This window comes from Orcinus orca, chromosome 5 (assembly GCF_937001465.1).
Source record: "Orcinus orca chromosome 5, mOrcOrc1.1, whole genome shotgun sequence".
Classification (NCBI taxonomy): domain Eukaryota; kingdom Metazoa; phylum Chordata; class Mammalia; order Artiodactyla; family Delphinidae; genus Orcinus; species Orcinus orca.
In genome coordinates, this window is record NC_064563.1 from 42,031,121 (window position 1) to 42,046,915 (window position 15,795).

The following is a 15,795-nucleotide window of genomic DNA, read 5'->3' on the forward strand; positions in this document are numbered from 1 at the left end:
GATCAGTACTTTTGGAGCCAAGAGGTGGGGTATCCGACTTTCCCCTAATAAAAGTCTGAAAATTAAGTTTTTTAATTTGGGTACAGCAGCATAACGTTGTCAAGCTCTTGACAACCTAGAAAACTGATTCACTAACAGCACAGGACAAAAATTAGGACACAAGGAAAAGTTACCATCTCAAAGCAACGTCTAACATGCAACCCTCACTTCACATGCAGATGTATCCTCCATACCTTCCATCTTCACAAAACCCCTTCACCCGCGTACTATTTCCAAACAAGGATAGAGCAGGTAAAAATTTCTACACTATTAAGAATTCCGGATTAATTTGTTAAACAGGGCCTTGACATTTGCCTGTGCTTTTCTTCATGCCAGTCTTGTAAAGGAAAGAAACTGTTTGCTATTTAGAGGCAGTTTAAGCTCTGCACAAATACTGTTACGGTTTAGCAATTTTATCATAAAAGCACATGTAGAAAGAACACTCTAAATGAACTGTTTATCCTTCCAGAAGTTGCTCATTCATACTAGGCCATGTTAGTTAGTTTTTATAGTCAGAAATGTAACTGATTAAGTATCATACCCGACATTTCTATATCCAAGTGAATCTTGTCTCCCTGTGAGGCTTTCTACCTTTTCCAGCCCCAACGCCCGCCACTGCTGAAATGTGTTCGGAAATCTTTGGAATCCTCTTCAGAAGCTGTAACTATTCTTTTTAAACATCCTTAGTGGCAGTAAATCTTCATCTCTTTGTGGGTGTATTTGATTTTTTGAAACAGCAACAAGTCATTTGGAGCCAAGTCTAGTGAACAAGGTAAGTAATCAAGATGGGTGAAAATTTTAATGGAAAATTTTAACTATAAAGCAATCTTTTATTTATTATGGCCTTTACGATCTCTAAATTGACTTCCAAAATATTGGGGAAATAACTCTCCATGTGAATAATGCTAAAAATATTCTTTGGCTATGACTTCTGGCTTTTTTTCTTTGTGGTCAGACTTGACTTTAACAGCCAGCCCGGGGGGGTGGGCGGCTCACCTTATCACTTAGTTCTCCTAGCTTAGATAAAAAGCGTCATTAAATACCTCAAGAAAAATGTTAACGCTCAGTAGTTGTCTCTAATTTGCTGTCATGTTGAAAGTTCTGGTTTGCTCACCCTTGCAATAGTACTTAACACCGACTTAAAATAACCTTATGGTGCCATTTATGTGCAAATCAAGTTTTGACTTAGTTTCATGCTACAATTAAACATTTAATGTTACATTGTTGGGCCACACCCATTTGCTTTTTCCATATATACAGAGAAGATTTCTATGATAGCTCCCAATGCAGGTAAGAATTACATTTTAATCTCCAACTTTATGTAATGGAAGAAAGAACAGGTCTGTCAGAAAATCAGTACAGCCATTTTACTATTGAAACTTTTCTCTTTTTAATAATTTATTTAAATAAGATGTATGAAGCAGTTTAGAAAAACAAGATTTGTATTTTATTTCCTTGTAAAAATCTTTACACATGCAGACGAACCAGTGTTAAGAAAGTATTCACCATCATTTAAACAAATAACCACTTAAATAGAACAGTGTCTGCAATTTCATCTGTATAAAAATAAGATACATTTTTACAGAATTCACGCTCCAGTTCTTATAGCAATAAACAATACACAAGTATAATAATTACAATTGAACCTGACCATGGTTTTCAATTAGATACTGCTAGGGCATTTTATGTGCAAAAAAAAAACAAACAAAAAAGAAACAAACATAGTTCTTTTCAAAAGAAAATGTCCTCAGTGTTTCTAGAGACCTAGAGAATTTTAAGAAATCAAATCCTAATCAGTTTGCTTTTAATTGTTTGTTTCAATTATGAGTCCATACATCACACTGTAGATAGCCAAAATCAAAAGTTGACGCAGGCTCAAAGGAAGAAATTCAGCGCCTGTGCCTGCCATGTCCTGAGCGACTGCCACCATGGTGCTTGCCTTTATGAGACCTCTCAAAGGAGCGAGATCTTTCACGCCTGTCCCTATGGTGTCCCCTTTCATGCCTGTGTTTCTTGACAGCGTCTGAGTGATCCCGAGACTTGCTCTGAGATCGAGAACGAGACTTTTTCCTTTTATGACCATGTCTATTTGAACTTTTTAAATCATCTCTGGTATGCTTGGCTTTAAGGTGAGGAGAACCATGATTATGATGTCTTCTTGGGCTTTCACTGTGACTGCGGGACCTGCTTCTTGATCTCGAGCTGTATGTTCCAGATCGACTCCGCCTATTATTATAACTTAGATAATAAAAATTTGAGGTTTAGATTCAGTTTCTACTGCGAACAGATTAGTTTTGGTGGTGCTCATCATAGCAGGTTCAAAACAAAACTATCAAATGGTGTCAGTAACAGGCCAGACTGAAGACTTTTATTGTATTTCCCCACCCCTCACTACCTCTCCTCCAGCCTGTTCACATATTAGACAAATCTTGAACAAATTTACTGTATGTCTATATTCCAAGGAGGGGAGTAATTTTTAGTGCCCTAGATAGCTATTTATTGAATTATCTCCCACATGCTCAAAAGAACCACTGAAGAGCCACAAGTAGCCAGCCATTTAATTATAAAGCTAATTAGTGAAGAGTCTTTGGCTATGATTGTCCTGATTATTGGTTATTAATTATTAAGTGGTCAGCCAGGCCCTACACTTCAAAAAACGTGGACAAAAACAGAATAGAATGCCATACATACACCACCACAAAACAAAAAAGCCACATGCCTACAGAGCGTATTTCCAAACTCATTTCTCACAATTTACCTCATATTAAGCTAAATCTAGCCTAACTTTGAGAATAGTCTATGTGCAATTTTTTAAAAAAAAGCCAGAACCTTTACTCCAAATAAGACTGCTTTCCCTAAGAGAGTATCTACTTACTGTCTTCTTGGAGTGTGTGATCTAGAACGTGATCGTGTTCTTGACCTTGATCGACTTGCACTTCTGCTATTTCTACTTCTTTTGCTGTCTTTTCTTACACTTAAAAAAAAAAAAACACAATATTTTAGTTGCATTCTAAGTATGTTAGAAATTAAACACATAAAAAGATTCCTCAGGCCATTTTTCTAACTCAAGTATACTCACCCATTATAAGGGCTTTTGGAAGCCTGTTGTCTATCCTCAGGTTCTTTTTTGACTGTCTTCACATTAACGGAGATCGGCGACTTCTCTTCAGCTTTTACTTCTCTTGGTGATGCTGTTAAAAAAAACATAATAAGGCATGTTAACTATTAGATTTTACAGAGGGCCAATTTTGTTTCTAAATGTGACTCCAAATACCATCCAAGTATCAGTCCTCAGTTGGCTGTCATGAGAGAAAACAGTAATAGTTTCTTAACATCTTTGTTTCTATGCAACTGTTAAGTGCTAAGGCTTTCTAATAACCATACATCTTCAGTACTCAAGTCATTTCAATCCTGAATTAATCTTACATGGTTTAGAGGCTGGAGAGAATCCACCAAGGGTTGAAAGGGCTGGAGTTCCATCGGGATTCAATCCCTTTGCTTTTAATTTGGCTTCTTGTAAGGCCACTTTTCTTTTCTCTACTTCTTTTTCCAGCAATTCATAGTTTGGCTGTTGAAGAAAGTGAAGTTAGTATTTCTCTTTTACAGAAGTTTAGATTCTTAGCACTGACAAAATATTAACACAAACACTAGTAAACAGAATTACCTTTTTTCTGGTATAAAGCCTGAGCGTTTCTATGCAGATTTCCTGGATATCCTCTTCGGTAGTACCAAAAAGAAGAAACCAATGGGGACGAGTTGGCAATGGAATCTAAACCATAAAAATAGAATAGTTTACATGAAATTGTCACTGTTTTTATTAGGAGAACTGATACTTCTTGTGATTTACCCTACAGGACTATAGAATATATATATCAGGCTATATATATAACAACCTACCTGAAGAGCTCTAGCTGCAAGGTAGATGCAAGCACATGCTATAGTCTCTGGTTGAAATCGAACAAATACATTGGTTCGAAGACTGTCATTCATATAATTCCTGAAAAATATTTCAACCATAAGCTTTGTATGTAAATAAACCAGTTCTTCTGAAGCTTACATAAAATTGGAGACTCAATCTACTTTATTCTTTTTTCTTCTCATATTTTTATCTTCAATATTCTAGCATATAACAATTCTTAACTCAAAAATCAGTAAGAGATAAGAATTTAACACTAGAATCATTCTTCATGTCTCATATATAAGCAAAGTCCTTTAAAATAATTCCTTATTATTCCAAATAGAACGTAAAGTTTTTTAAAAACATATTTCTATGAAAAGCAATGAAAGTCAGTTCTGACATGACCAGTTTCAGAAATAAACCACTCCAACAATACTTCAAGCCATTAATTACTGACCATCTCTCCTTTATCCACAATGAAAAGCAGTGTCAATCAAGTTCTTTCAAAAACTCAATACTGTGAGAGGGGTAAAAAAGGCATTTTCAATAAGCACTCACCAAATTATATTAAGAAAGCTAAATAATCTACTTCAGAAAACCTGGGTTGGGAAGTGAAGAGCAAACACATACAACAGCCTTGTTTACATACCTTTTTGTGACTAAGTATAAATAAAAGCAGTAACTACTTCAGTTAACAAATTACTGGACTTTTATATTAGTTAACCCTCCCCACAAAATTCCTAAAGTATTGAAGAAATTTTACAAATAGTTCAAAAGGTTAACTAAAAGACTATTTCTTAAAATTCCTTACCCATGAAAACTGCTAAAAATCTGTTTTATAGAACATATATTAAAAAATGTCATGCATTTTATAAAAGTAATGAGACTTTTCTAGTATTAATATTTATTGAGCCCAAAAAGCATGGCAGTCATAAGTCCAGAACATAAGAATTACATCACTTAAGTACTGCACATCATCAACAGTCTTAAGACAGTAGTTGTGGCTGAACCACGAACTCCTTGTTTTGACTTTAAATAAGTCAGCACTGCAAATCACACAAAGTAAGTTCTAAAGTGCTATGTTAATATTAACATCTCTTAAAAATGAAGTACTTCTTTCTTCTAATACTATTGCCTCCAATAGCCCAGCAGCTATGAATTCAAGTATGGTAATGGTGCCCACTTTAAGCTGCCGTCTCCTTTGGTAGAATTCATGCTATACATACCAAAAAAAAATAGAAATCTAGTCAAACTCCTAACAAAAATCATTTAATTCATAATGGCTGGACAACAAATCTATCAAAAATGAACTATTCATTTTGATAGTTACAGGTATACATTAAATACATAGGCATGTTGAAGAGTTACTTCTAGAAGCAAATATACAAATCCTTTTGACACCCCGACAGAACTAGAAGATGCTGCCAGATGGATATGGACCACTTCAGTGAATCTCGGATGAGAGCTTGCACTGGATTGGCTGGAGAGCAGGGCAGCCAATCAGGCCATCCTGAGGTCATGGGCTGAAGTGCAGAGGGCAGAGTTCTATGACTTACCATCATGGACTACCCTTTAATTAAAGAGTAGAAAAAAGAACAAAGTTAAACTGAGTTCTCCATTAAAAGTAATTAGTCAAGCCAAGAAAACAGGAAGCAGAAATAAGCATTATTTACCTTTTCATTAAAAAACAAAAAAACAAAAAGCACCAAAACAAACTCATCTCATTATTTTGGAAAGGGAAAATGAAACTTACTTTATTTCTGCTTCTGTTTTCCTGGCTAGGAAAGAAATGTAAAAAAGCAACTTACCAGGCAGTTTGAACCAGGGTTTGATTACGTTCACATTCTAAGACTTGTAAATACATAACAATGATCTGAAGGACAAGGGAAAAAAACTCAGTTTAGCATACTGGTGGTTCTTTCAGAGTACAGAGTTCAATGAACATAAGTAACTGAAAATGTTAGGTGCAAGTTTTAATTCTTCTATAAACTGTATAAATAATACAGACCAACTAAAATGTACCCGAGAGTCAATGTAGGTTATTATGCTACTAGAGTTCATATGGAGACGTAATGTTCCAAAATCGTGCAGGAAAAAAAATGGAAGTTAAATCAGTTAAGAACAGTATCTAAGTTTCATGTGACAGGAACTGATTATTTCATTTAATTTCCCAAGGTACAAAAACCCTAGAAGGGCTTCCCTGGTGGCGCAGTGGTTGAGAGTCCGCCTGCCGATGCAGGGGACACGGGTTCATGCCCTGGTCCGGGAAGATCCCACATGCCGCGGAGCGGCTGGGCCCGTGAGGCATGGCCGCTGAGCCTGCGCTCCGCAACAGGAGAGGCCACAACAGTGAGAAGCCCGTGTACCGCAAAAAAAAAAAAAAAAAAACCTAGAGACTGCTGTATTTTTAAAGTTACACAATGGGTATGATACATACGTATGTACAACTCAGAGTGGGTAAGTAATCAAACACTAATATTTCTACAGTGAAGCTTATCACACTAAAGTGTGATGAGTTTACCTCAGTTCTGATCTTTCTGGACCTGTATTATCACTCGCATTTTACAATTTTAGAGATGTGGAATCTGAGAAACATATCTGCCTAGGTCACATAGCTAACAGCAGAAACAAGTTTCTATGTGCAGATGATCCTGCCCCCAAAGCACCTGTTCTCTTAACCATTGTGCTACAGCTTATGTTGAGCATATGGAAGCCAAGAGACACTGGAGAAACCTAAGAACATTCAATAATGCTAAAAGTGAGCAGCCACACTCAGCATTTCACCATGCAACAGGGTAGCATACTGTCAGATACTTCTGCAGATACACATATTATTTATTCCTTGGCTAATATCTAAAAATCTCCGTTTTCTAGGTATGGAAACTGGGTTACCTCAGAAGCAAAAAGAACAAAATAAAGAGTGAAGATTTGAACCCAAGTCTTTTCAACTCCCATTTTACTGATAAATATCAATATCCAAAAAGTTGCTTTTTACAACCAACTCTCAAATATAAATTCATGTAAAATAAAATTTTAAGAAAATCCCTAATACTTACGAATGTTATTTCTGTATTCTACAACTCACCTTATGGGGATGCTTGACATGAACACAAAATCCCAACTCCTTTAGCACCCTCCTCTCTGCCTTGATAACTTGATTTTTGGTGTTAATGTAGTTCTGATCAAGGATCAGGGGGCTTGGAGTCCTATAGTTTGTAAGAAATAAAATCAAAACTGTTTTGCACATCCAAAAAATTTTATTTGTGGCATCTCCATTTTCCCTTCCAACCAACTATTGGCAACAGAAACCAGCTTTTTAAACTCCTGCAAACAAGTTAAAAGCATTAATCTTGTGCTGTCCAAGTTATACTAATTAAATATATACTTTCTAGACTCAGTTCCTAGTTTACTAACAAAACCCTGCAATGAAAAAAATTCACTCTAATGCTCTTAGATACATCCTTGTTGATTTTTTTCATCCAGATATTTTAGGTATATATATTAGGTGATAGCCTGATTTATTTCCACAAACCTCGTTAGTCTCCATAGACTCCAGGAACAAAACTAATGTGCTCTTGAAAATATGTATTATAAAGACCTCATAAGATTATAGTGATTTTACTCATTTTATAAAATATCAACTCTTGGCTAGTTTAACGCCAAAATTAAAATTAGGGGATAAAACGGTGGGTAGCTAATTCAGATTCCCCTAAATGGGCAATTTGTTTAAATAAACTGATCTAAGAATCTCTGTTAAAAAAAATAATCTGGAAACTATAGATTCAGCTCAATTACCAAAGAAATGTTTTAAAAATCAAATTTAAAATTCGAAGTGATCAATAAAACCAGGCCAAAATTTGGTCAGAGTTGTCATTATTAGGTACTAACTTTAGTATGCAATGGCAAAAGAGATGGGAAGACCAACCATAATGAAGAAACTAGAAGAGTACTCAAGGTCTCTGTGCCAGACTAAATTATGATAGCTTCAAAAGTTATGATGCAGAAGGCGACATATATCAGTGGTTCAATGCTTTGGGGAAAAAAAGCTTTCAATTAAAACATCTTTAAGTCTTAAAATTGAAAACTAGTTTCTTAATGAGAAGTCAGTCAGGACTTAAGACTTTCACTTTAAAGCCTATAAAATGTCCCAATGTCCTTCATTTGAGACATTCTTAGATCCAACCAACAACAAATACGTTTTTATTAAGACCCTGATAAGGTATGTATCTGCGTAGAACAATTAAATACTTTTCCCCATACTCAATTCATTTTCAGCCAAAAGATTCAAGAGTTTTTGCTCTGGGCAGAACACAACATTTTAAAAAGACAGTCATTCTGAACATTGCCCCCACTTTATAACTCATTTTACCATGCACACCAAATCCAGAAAAATTTAAGCCCACGTTAGCCAAAAACCTAGATATCCATTTGAAGATCAGAAAACAATCTGAAATAAGCTACATTACCCTGTAGTGATATGCTACCAGAGTAAAAACAATCAGCTACCATATTTATTTTCCATTCCTTCTCCTATTCCAAATTATAAAACTGGAATGTTTAAACTATTTTAAATTATTCTATACTATACGATTTCTATCAAGTTGGATATAAGACAAAAGTTGGCAAAGCTGACAAGATGGAAAACAGCATGTTAACAACATTTAAAATGGCCTTCACTCAATTCAGTTCTTCTTACAGCTTTGAAAGGTGTGAGAAATGCGGCCACCAATTGGGGAGGGAGCTGATTTCTAACATTAAAAACATAATAATTAACCCATTTTTATCAGGACAAATAGGCTACAAGTTCATTGTTCTTTGGAAAAAAATCAAATTTAACTCAAATGATAACAATTAATGTATATATGAAAACATATTCCAAAGATCTTAAGGTTTATGATTTTTCAGATATTAAAACACAAATTTGGAAAAAAAGTCAAATGGACTAGTTATCTGATGGCCCCTTCATCAGGCATTCATTAGGAGACAGAATACCTCTCGTGTTATAGTTGCGCATCACCTTAACCCTTAACGTACAACTCAAACAGTAAACTGCACCATTAGAATCCTTATAAAATTATTATAAAAGCAGTTTTGTCTCATTTTTTCCCACTTATGTTGAACAAATTCATTATACCTCTTACTCAACTTGCTTTAAGAGTTGATTTCAAATTCTGTTAAAATTCATTTTCTTGCAATCAACCAACTAAACATTTGAATTATGGCTATTAGTCCCAAATCAGGTTTAATCATTAATTCTGCTTACGCGAATTACTTCCCATCCACTCTGCCACAATCTTTACTTTCCCATTTTTTTGTGTCAAAATCCCAACATTAAACCAATTAAGCAAACCAAACTACTATCTACTATAATTCCACTAAGTGCGCAGCTTATTGCTTAGGCCTACTACTACCTGTAGTCTTCAAAGTTAACTTTGTAGGTGTATAATCTGATACCTTCTTTTTGTTCAGAACTGGTTTTACCTCACAAATCAAAGGCTCGATGAATATATAATTTACACTACTTACAAAGACTATTTTGTATCGGAAGTAGAAAAATGTGTCCCCATATAACAGCAGTAAGAAAAGATTCAGACTGCCTCAGCAAATGGCTTCTTTAAAGTATCAACCTAGTACCTTACGTGGTAACAAGTACATCAAATTGAATTAAGGCTTACTAGAATTTCTTCCTCCCCAATTAGGTAAACTTTCCTTTCCAATAAAAGTTTGAAGAGGTAACATTTTAAATCTTTTTAAAAGAAACCATCTTTTCAGAAAACAATTTTCATGATCAAAAAGTACCCAAACCTAACTCTACCTACCTCCTCCTCTTTTAACTTGGTCAGATTTTTCAGATTAATTTATATGAAAAGAACAACTTTCAAATTTTAGTCTTAGTATGAAATTCTGAGTTCTGGTCATTTGACGTTTATTATCTGGTCTCTCAGAATAGCTATTTTTCCTTCAGCATGATCTTGAAATACAACCACAACAACAAATTTAGGAGCAGATCCAAACATGGTTTGTCTCACTCACGTGGTACAAAGGACCAAGAAAATGAAGAACAAGTTCTTTAAGAGACTGTACTTAAATGAGATCAGTTTACAAGAAGGCAGACTGCTACTCAACCTACAGAAATTTGTTAATTCCTACCTCAAAAGAACGTTCTTTCTTTGGCAGTGTTTAAACAAACAGTTTTCGAGCCACCAAAATAAAATGCAGAGGAAGACTGGACTAAATGACAAGATCTCTTCCCTTCTAACTCTAATCTATGATCTATATGCATATTGAAAATACCACACCATATTCACCAATGAGTGGGTTGCACCAGGCTTCGAATATTTGTCTTCTTTTAGAGAAGCCTTATAGTATGAAGGTAGGTGCCTTAAAACTACATAAAACTCTTAATTTCCTGGGAGTATGCTACATCTCAAAAGCAAATTATAATTGGAAACTATTGAAACAAAAAAGCAATCTTACTTTTTTAAATTCAGCCATTATTCCGAGCTTAAAAAACCATTCTCAAACTACAAAAAACTGAAGAGAGAAAAAAAAAATCCAGGATGGGGCTTGGGCATTAGTTCTTTCTAAAAGCTCCTCTGATGATTCTAATATGTACTCAGGACTTAAATCCAGTGACCTAAAGTCTACAAATACAATGCCTCTGTTTTTTTTTATTACCAAGGTCACACTTCAATTTAAAGCTATTCATAAACTAAATTAAAATAAATAGCACCAATAAGACAAACTGATACATACTTTACCTAACTAAAGTGTGATATTGATAGTACTTTCTAATAACATTAACCTATGCAAAAAATTACTAAACTATCGTTCTAATAACTTGGACAGCAAAGACAAACGCTTATAACAAGAAACAGGAGTTTTTCTAAATGGTTCACCAGTGGCCAACCTGTTAGTCCCCGATTCCAGTGACCTATTCTCAGAGCACTGGCTTCTCCTTGGGGATTTTCGATACTTCACTCACTGTTGCCATGACGACAGCTTCATCGCTATGTACCACTCCACATCACCCAGGCTTTGGTAAATGTAGCTGGTCGCTGTATAGTCGGTTGCAAGGGAAAAAAGAGTTGAAGTTAATAACATATACAAGCTACCTGTCTGAGTAAACTTGTAATATGCATAGAACACTTTTACATCCTGCCTTAAAAAAAAAGACTTCCATGCAATTAACAACTCCTTTTAAATTTCATGCTATAATCAGACTTCTAAGATTGAGACACAATCAATTTCTCTGCGATAATGACCGAAAGAAAAGGGGAAAAAAAAAAAAAAACCACAGTTACATCAGACACGACAGTCAAATCAGGTGAGATGTTTTAAATTCCAAGGTTTTTATAGTTAAGAGGACCTACTCTGATATCAAGGAAGACTACTCAAAGAAAAATTTCAAAGTAGATAATACTAAATGATAATAGTGAGCTCAATGGTCCAAAGAATACTAACAAAACTATTTCCTTTAAGCAAACACAGAATCCTTTGACGAAAGATACAAAACCTTTTTATTAGTGTCATTTTGTTTAAACACCCTGAAGAATCACCTAAATCTAAGTTTTAGCTCAGAACATGCTAAATACCAATTTGAAAACTTCCCAGTTTTCAGGGATTCCTCACTAAGAAGCTAAAAGATATTTTAAAATGAAAACTAAAAAAAGTAGTCTATCCCTGGAAATGGTTACGGTTAATGAGAAAAGATGGCAGAATAAAGAATGTAGAAAACTGAAAAATGCCGTGAAAACTATCTGGGTAGCAATGTTTCAGATTTTAAGGTTACTACTGGCTTGTCTCTGAATAATTCCATTACTGCCAACTTACAGACTCAGCAAAAAGACCACTCACGTAAGACACTAATTGGGTACTAACCGGTTACCCAACCCCAAAACGACTTAAAATCCTTTTATAACTAACTTCCTTTCAAACTCAATACAAGTTTATCTAACATCACAACAATTCCTTAAAAAGCGAACACAAGAACTAATCTACACCAAATATATTCTTTTGTAGCATGTACTAGAGATCATCTATAGACAAAAGCACTACAACTAAAACTTTTTGGTACTGCCTCGCACGAACACATAAAGTGTTAGCAGGTATCCACGACACCTAAAAGACAACACTATTTTGGTCTCTATTTTCTTACAAGATCAGATAAATGGGCCTTATCTAAATGCAACCCACTCACTGAGACTGTCACCTGACCAAAACAAAATACCTGTTTAATCCCTTTGACTCCAAACTTTATCATCCTGCAGTCCTTTCAGACCGGTATTATAGGATATATCGTAGTTCAATGTTGAGAAGTATTCTAACAAAAGCCAACCTCAATTGGTAAGGAATTAACTGGGACTTCCCATGGAAAAACAATCTACACAAAATTTTGCCACAGTATTAACTTGAACTGCAGTGTTTACACTTCCAGCCTTCAGTCTTCCAGAGAAGGGAGGGGAAAAATAACTTACAGAATACACTCACACTTGAGTCAAACGTATTCCCTTTCTTGTTTAATCTTAAACCACAGGACTGGCTTCACAGCACTGTTAGGATTGTCCATAAACGCAACTGCCTCTACAAACTTTAGATAACTGGTTAATTGTGATTTTTCAAATTAAGTATCAGCGTGCTCCTACGTGAATTTTAACACCTAAATGAAAGTCAGTTTTCCCTTGCATCGGTTTTAACTTGAGAGGAAAGAATGTTTTGATCTGATGATTGGTGCACAGCACAGTAGTATCAAGAGATCTGTGTTCAATAATGCCAATCTTACCTTTTTCCTCTTAACTGGCGTAGATGGTGAAATACATTAATCACATCTCTTATTCTTCTAGGTGCTTCTTCGATTTTTGATGCAAGATTAATACATGCCATGGCAACAATCTGAAAGAACCACAATCCAATAAAAAGTTGTGAGATTATGGCACTACAGAGTACTGCTAGAAAAAAGTGCCCCTCTCAAAGTCTAAGGAACTTATCCTGTTGAAAACACTTTAGGACACAGCTGAGAACTTTAAGACCTTTGGTGAAATGAAATCGCTGTTGACATTTCTAGGCCATAGGCTTACCAGCTATGCTAGCGTTAATGCTTTCTTTTTATTGCTTAATTCCCCTTAATTGTGAATCCAGAGCCAAGCTCAATCTCACAGGAATTTTGCATTTGGTTGAAAATTCTAATCCTTGATAACAGGGCACCTGGGCTCAGAATCCATCTTCTGGTTCTAAAACACTTTCCTCAAGTCCCTACTTCCCGGTGGGTGAGAGCTAGGTACAAAGGCCTGAAACTAACCACTCCCTTTCTGGAAAAACTGGCTGCTGACACCACCTCCGCCCTCCTTCCCATTTCCGGATGAAAAAAATCCCCCTTCACCCGCCCCCGCTCTGCTTACCTCGAAACTGTGCTTGACGAAAGATTTGGAATAGAAAAAACGATGAAACAACACCTGCCCCGTTGCCATCGCCACCTGCAGACAAGAAAGAAGAACGGAAGCGCAGGGGTCAGGCGGGCCCGCACCAGGCGCCGCCGCCATTTTGTGCCGCCGCCGCTCGCTTCCCTCCCCCTCCCCCTCCCCGCCGCGAACAGCTCCAGTCCCCGTCTTCTCGTCGCCCAGCGCCCTCCCGCTCTCGACACGCCCGGGCTCCGGCTGGGACCCGCGGCTAGAGAGCCCCAAGGGGACACCCCCAACCCGGCCGGGACCTAGCGGTACCGGGACGCAGCGGAGAGAGAGGCGCAGCAGGTCGGCCCGGGGCCGGAGCACTGACCTGCGGCAGTCGAAGGAGAATGCCGGCGGCCTGGATGAGCTCGCAACCCAGGATGCGCAAGTCCGTCTCGCTGGGCAGGTCGAGCCCGTCCTGCATGGACGGGGTGGGCGAGAGCCGCTCCTCCGGAATCAGCGAGTGGTCGATGGTGAGCGAAACTTCCGAGTACAGGCGGTCGCCGATTAGGATCCCTCCCGTCGTGGTCGTCGTCGTGGTGGTCGTGCCGGAGCTGGAGCCGCCTGCGCTCGGGGCGGCCGACGAGGCGGCGGCGGCGGCAGCGGCAGCGGTCGCGGTGGGGTGAGGCCCGGACGCCATGGTCTCAGCGAGCTGCACGCACGCCCGACGCAGCCGGAACCCGGAGAGAGACTAACCAGCGTCCTCGGCGCGACGGATATTCCCGTGACCGCCGGGTTCTGGGCCGCTTCACGCAGCGTGCGCTTCCGCCCTGACGTCACCACGCCCCTCCGGCGTGCGCCAACTAGTCCCTTCAGGCCTCGACTCCGCCCGCGGCGCATCAATCCTGCGCTGGCCCGGGAGCGGCGGGACGCTCGGGTGTCCTTGGCTCCCCCTCCGCTGGGCCTCCAGAGTGGTCGAGGAGGTGATCTGTTTCCTAAAACAAGCCCAAGCCGCCTCGTTTGTAATATTTTAAACCACAAGTATAATAAGGGAGGCTAACAAAATAGCTTTACAAGATACCTTATCCCCAAGTTCGGGTCTGCAAAATTTACTGTAACCCCTGCGCGTTGACAACTTGTCTAGAACGTGCGTCCCTGTGCTCCCGTCTCTCTTCCTCTCCTAACTTTTCGCATTTAGGTGGCGCAGTTTCGGCGAGCACAAAGCGTCGACCTTCGCCCACATTGGCGGGTGGAAGTGGCTACTCCGATGTCGTGTACGGACGAACTTGTAATTTAAAGTGACCCGCAAGGAATCTGGAGAAAGGTGCTTTACAGTATTTTTAGAAAACAGGAATGTGAACTACTTCGGCTCAAAAAAACCCAAAAAACAAAAACCTCTACGATGAGCGTGTGGTTCACAGGGGTTTAGAAGTAAGGCGAAGGCTTCGTATTGACTGGGAGGGCAGCTGCTTTAGCAGTTTCGCTTGCGAAACTCAGGCCTGAGCCAGTGACAACGTCACAGCTTTCGCTAATCTGGAAAATCCCTAGTTTCCAAAAATAGTCTTAGGGCGAGACTTTACAGAGGTAATTTGATGATGCCTGGGGTCTCTGTATTCCTGCGTGGTTACTCCAATTAGGTAGTATGGGAGAAATAAAATCTCCATTGTATACATATTTTTCCCTCTGTGATATTAAAAGTTCTCCAAATTTCCTCAAAATTGAAGTAAAAACAATGATACTGATCCAGACTACTAGAAGCTAGAGAGGGAGAAAAAGGAGTAGATCCTGATTTACTCCAGCCATTTTTTTGTCCTTTGACTGAACTTCGGAGACGTCCAGGGATGAGAAGTCCCATTGCCTTTCTATTACATAGCTCAGTTTTAAGACTTAGTTTAATTAGAGAAAATTGAAGCCTGGATCTATAGAACAAAGGGAGCTTGAATACATTGAAATATTTGTCAGTGATGTCACTAAAGCAAAACATATTCAAGGGACTTCCCTGGTGGTCCACTGGTTAAGAATCTGCCTTCCAATGCAGGGGACGCGGGTGAGGAACTAAGATCCCACGTGCTGCAGGGCAACTAAGCCCGTGCGCACTAGAGCCCAAGCGGTAACTACGGAGCCTGTGAGCCTTCACGCTCTGGAGCCTGTGCGCCACAGTTAGAGAGAAGCCTGCGCGCCACAACGAAAGATCCCGCGTGCCACAACGAAGATCCCGTGTGCCACAGCTAAGACCCGATGCAGCCAAAAAAAAAAAAAAAAATTCAAAAACCTCATTTTAAAAAAAGCATTAAATCAACCTTACATCAGTATTTCTGAACTCTGGCTGCACATAAGGATCTTCAGAGGCGCTTTTATTTATTTTTGGTTGAGCCACGGTGGCTTGTGGGATCTTAGTTCCCTGACCAGGGGTTGAACAGAGTCCTAACCACTGCACTGCCAGGGAATTCCCCAGAGGAGCTTTTTAAAATATAC

General features: G+C 38.4%; 1 protein-coding gene across 2 annotated transcripts; it reads right to left on the reverse strand.

Annotated features, from left to right (window-relative positions):
• Positions 1 to 1,463: 1,463 nt before the first annotated feature.
• On the reverse strand, positions 1,464 to 14,982 carry CCNL1 (cyclin L1). Of its 2 annotated transcripts, XM_004281825.4 has the most exons (11): positions 13,709 to 14,982; positions 13,336 to 13,410; positions 12,720 to 12,829; positions 7,023 to 7,143; positions 5,746 to 5,810; positions 3,937 to 4,036; positions 3,704 to 3,808; positions 3,466 to 3,607; positions 3,119 to 3,230; positions 2,915 to 3,013; positions 1,464 to 2,277 (listed from the first exon to the last, which is right to left on the reverse strand). In XM_004281825.4, the coding sequence occupies exons 1-11, from the start codon at positions 14,018 to 14,020 to the stop codon at positions 1,929 to 1,931; spliced, it is 1,590 nt and encodes a 529-aa protein (XP_004281873.1). In that variant the 5' UTR covers positions 14,021 to 14,982; the 3' UTR covers positions 1,464 to 1,928. The 2 variants fall into 2 exon arrangements, 1 of the variants encoding a protein (XP_004281873.1); XR_007477360.1 differs by lacking the exons at positions 1,464 to 2,277; positions 2,915 to 3,013; positions 3,119 to 3,230; positions 3,466 to 3,607 and having other exon boundaries at positions 3,758 to 3,808; positions 3,937 to 5,507; positions 13,709 to 14,491.
• Between the last annotated feature and the right edge of the window lie 813 nt (positions 14,983 to 15,795).

Bases quoted from the DNA above. Each gene is read 5' to 3' on its own strand.
- CCNL1 (XM_004281825.4), bottom strand. From the start codon at position 14,020: ATGGCGTCCGGGCCTCACCCCACCGCGACCGCTGCCGCTGCCGCCGCC. The intron at 3,608-3,703 runs GTAATTCTGTTT...TTTCTTCAACAG, and splicing joins GGCTTTATACCAGAAAAAAG to CCAAACTATGAATTGCTGGA. The intron at 3,014-3,118 runs GTGAGTATACTT...TTTTTTTTTAAG, and splicing joins TCCAAAAGCCCTTATAATGG to TGTAAGAAAAGACAGCAAAA.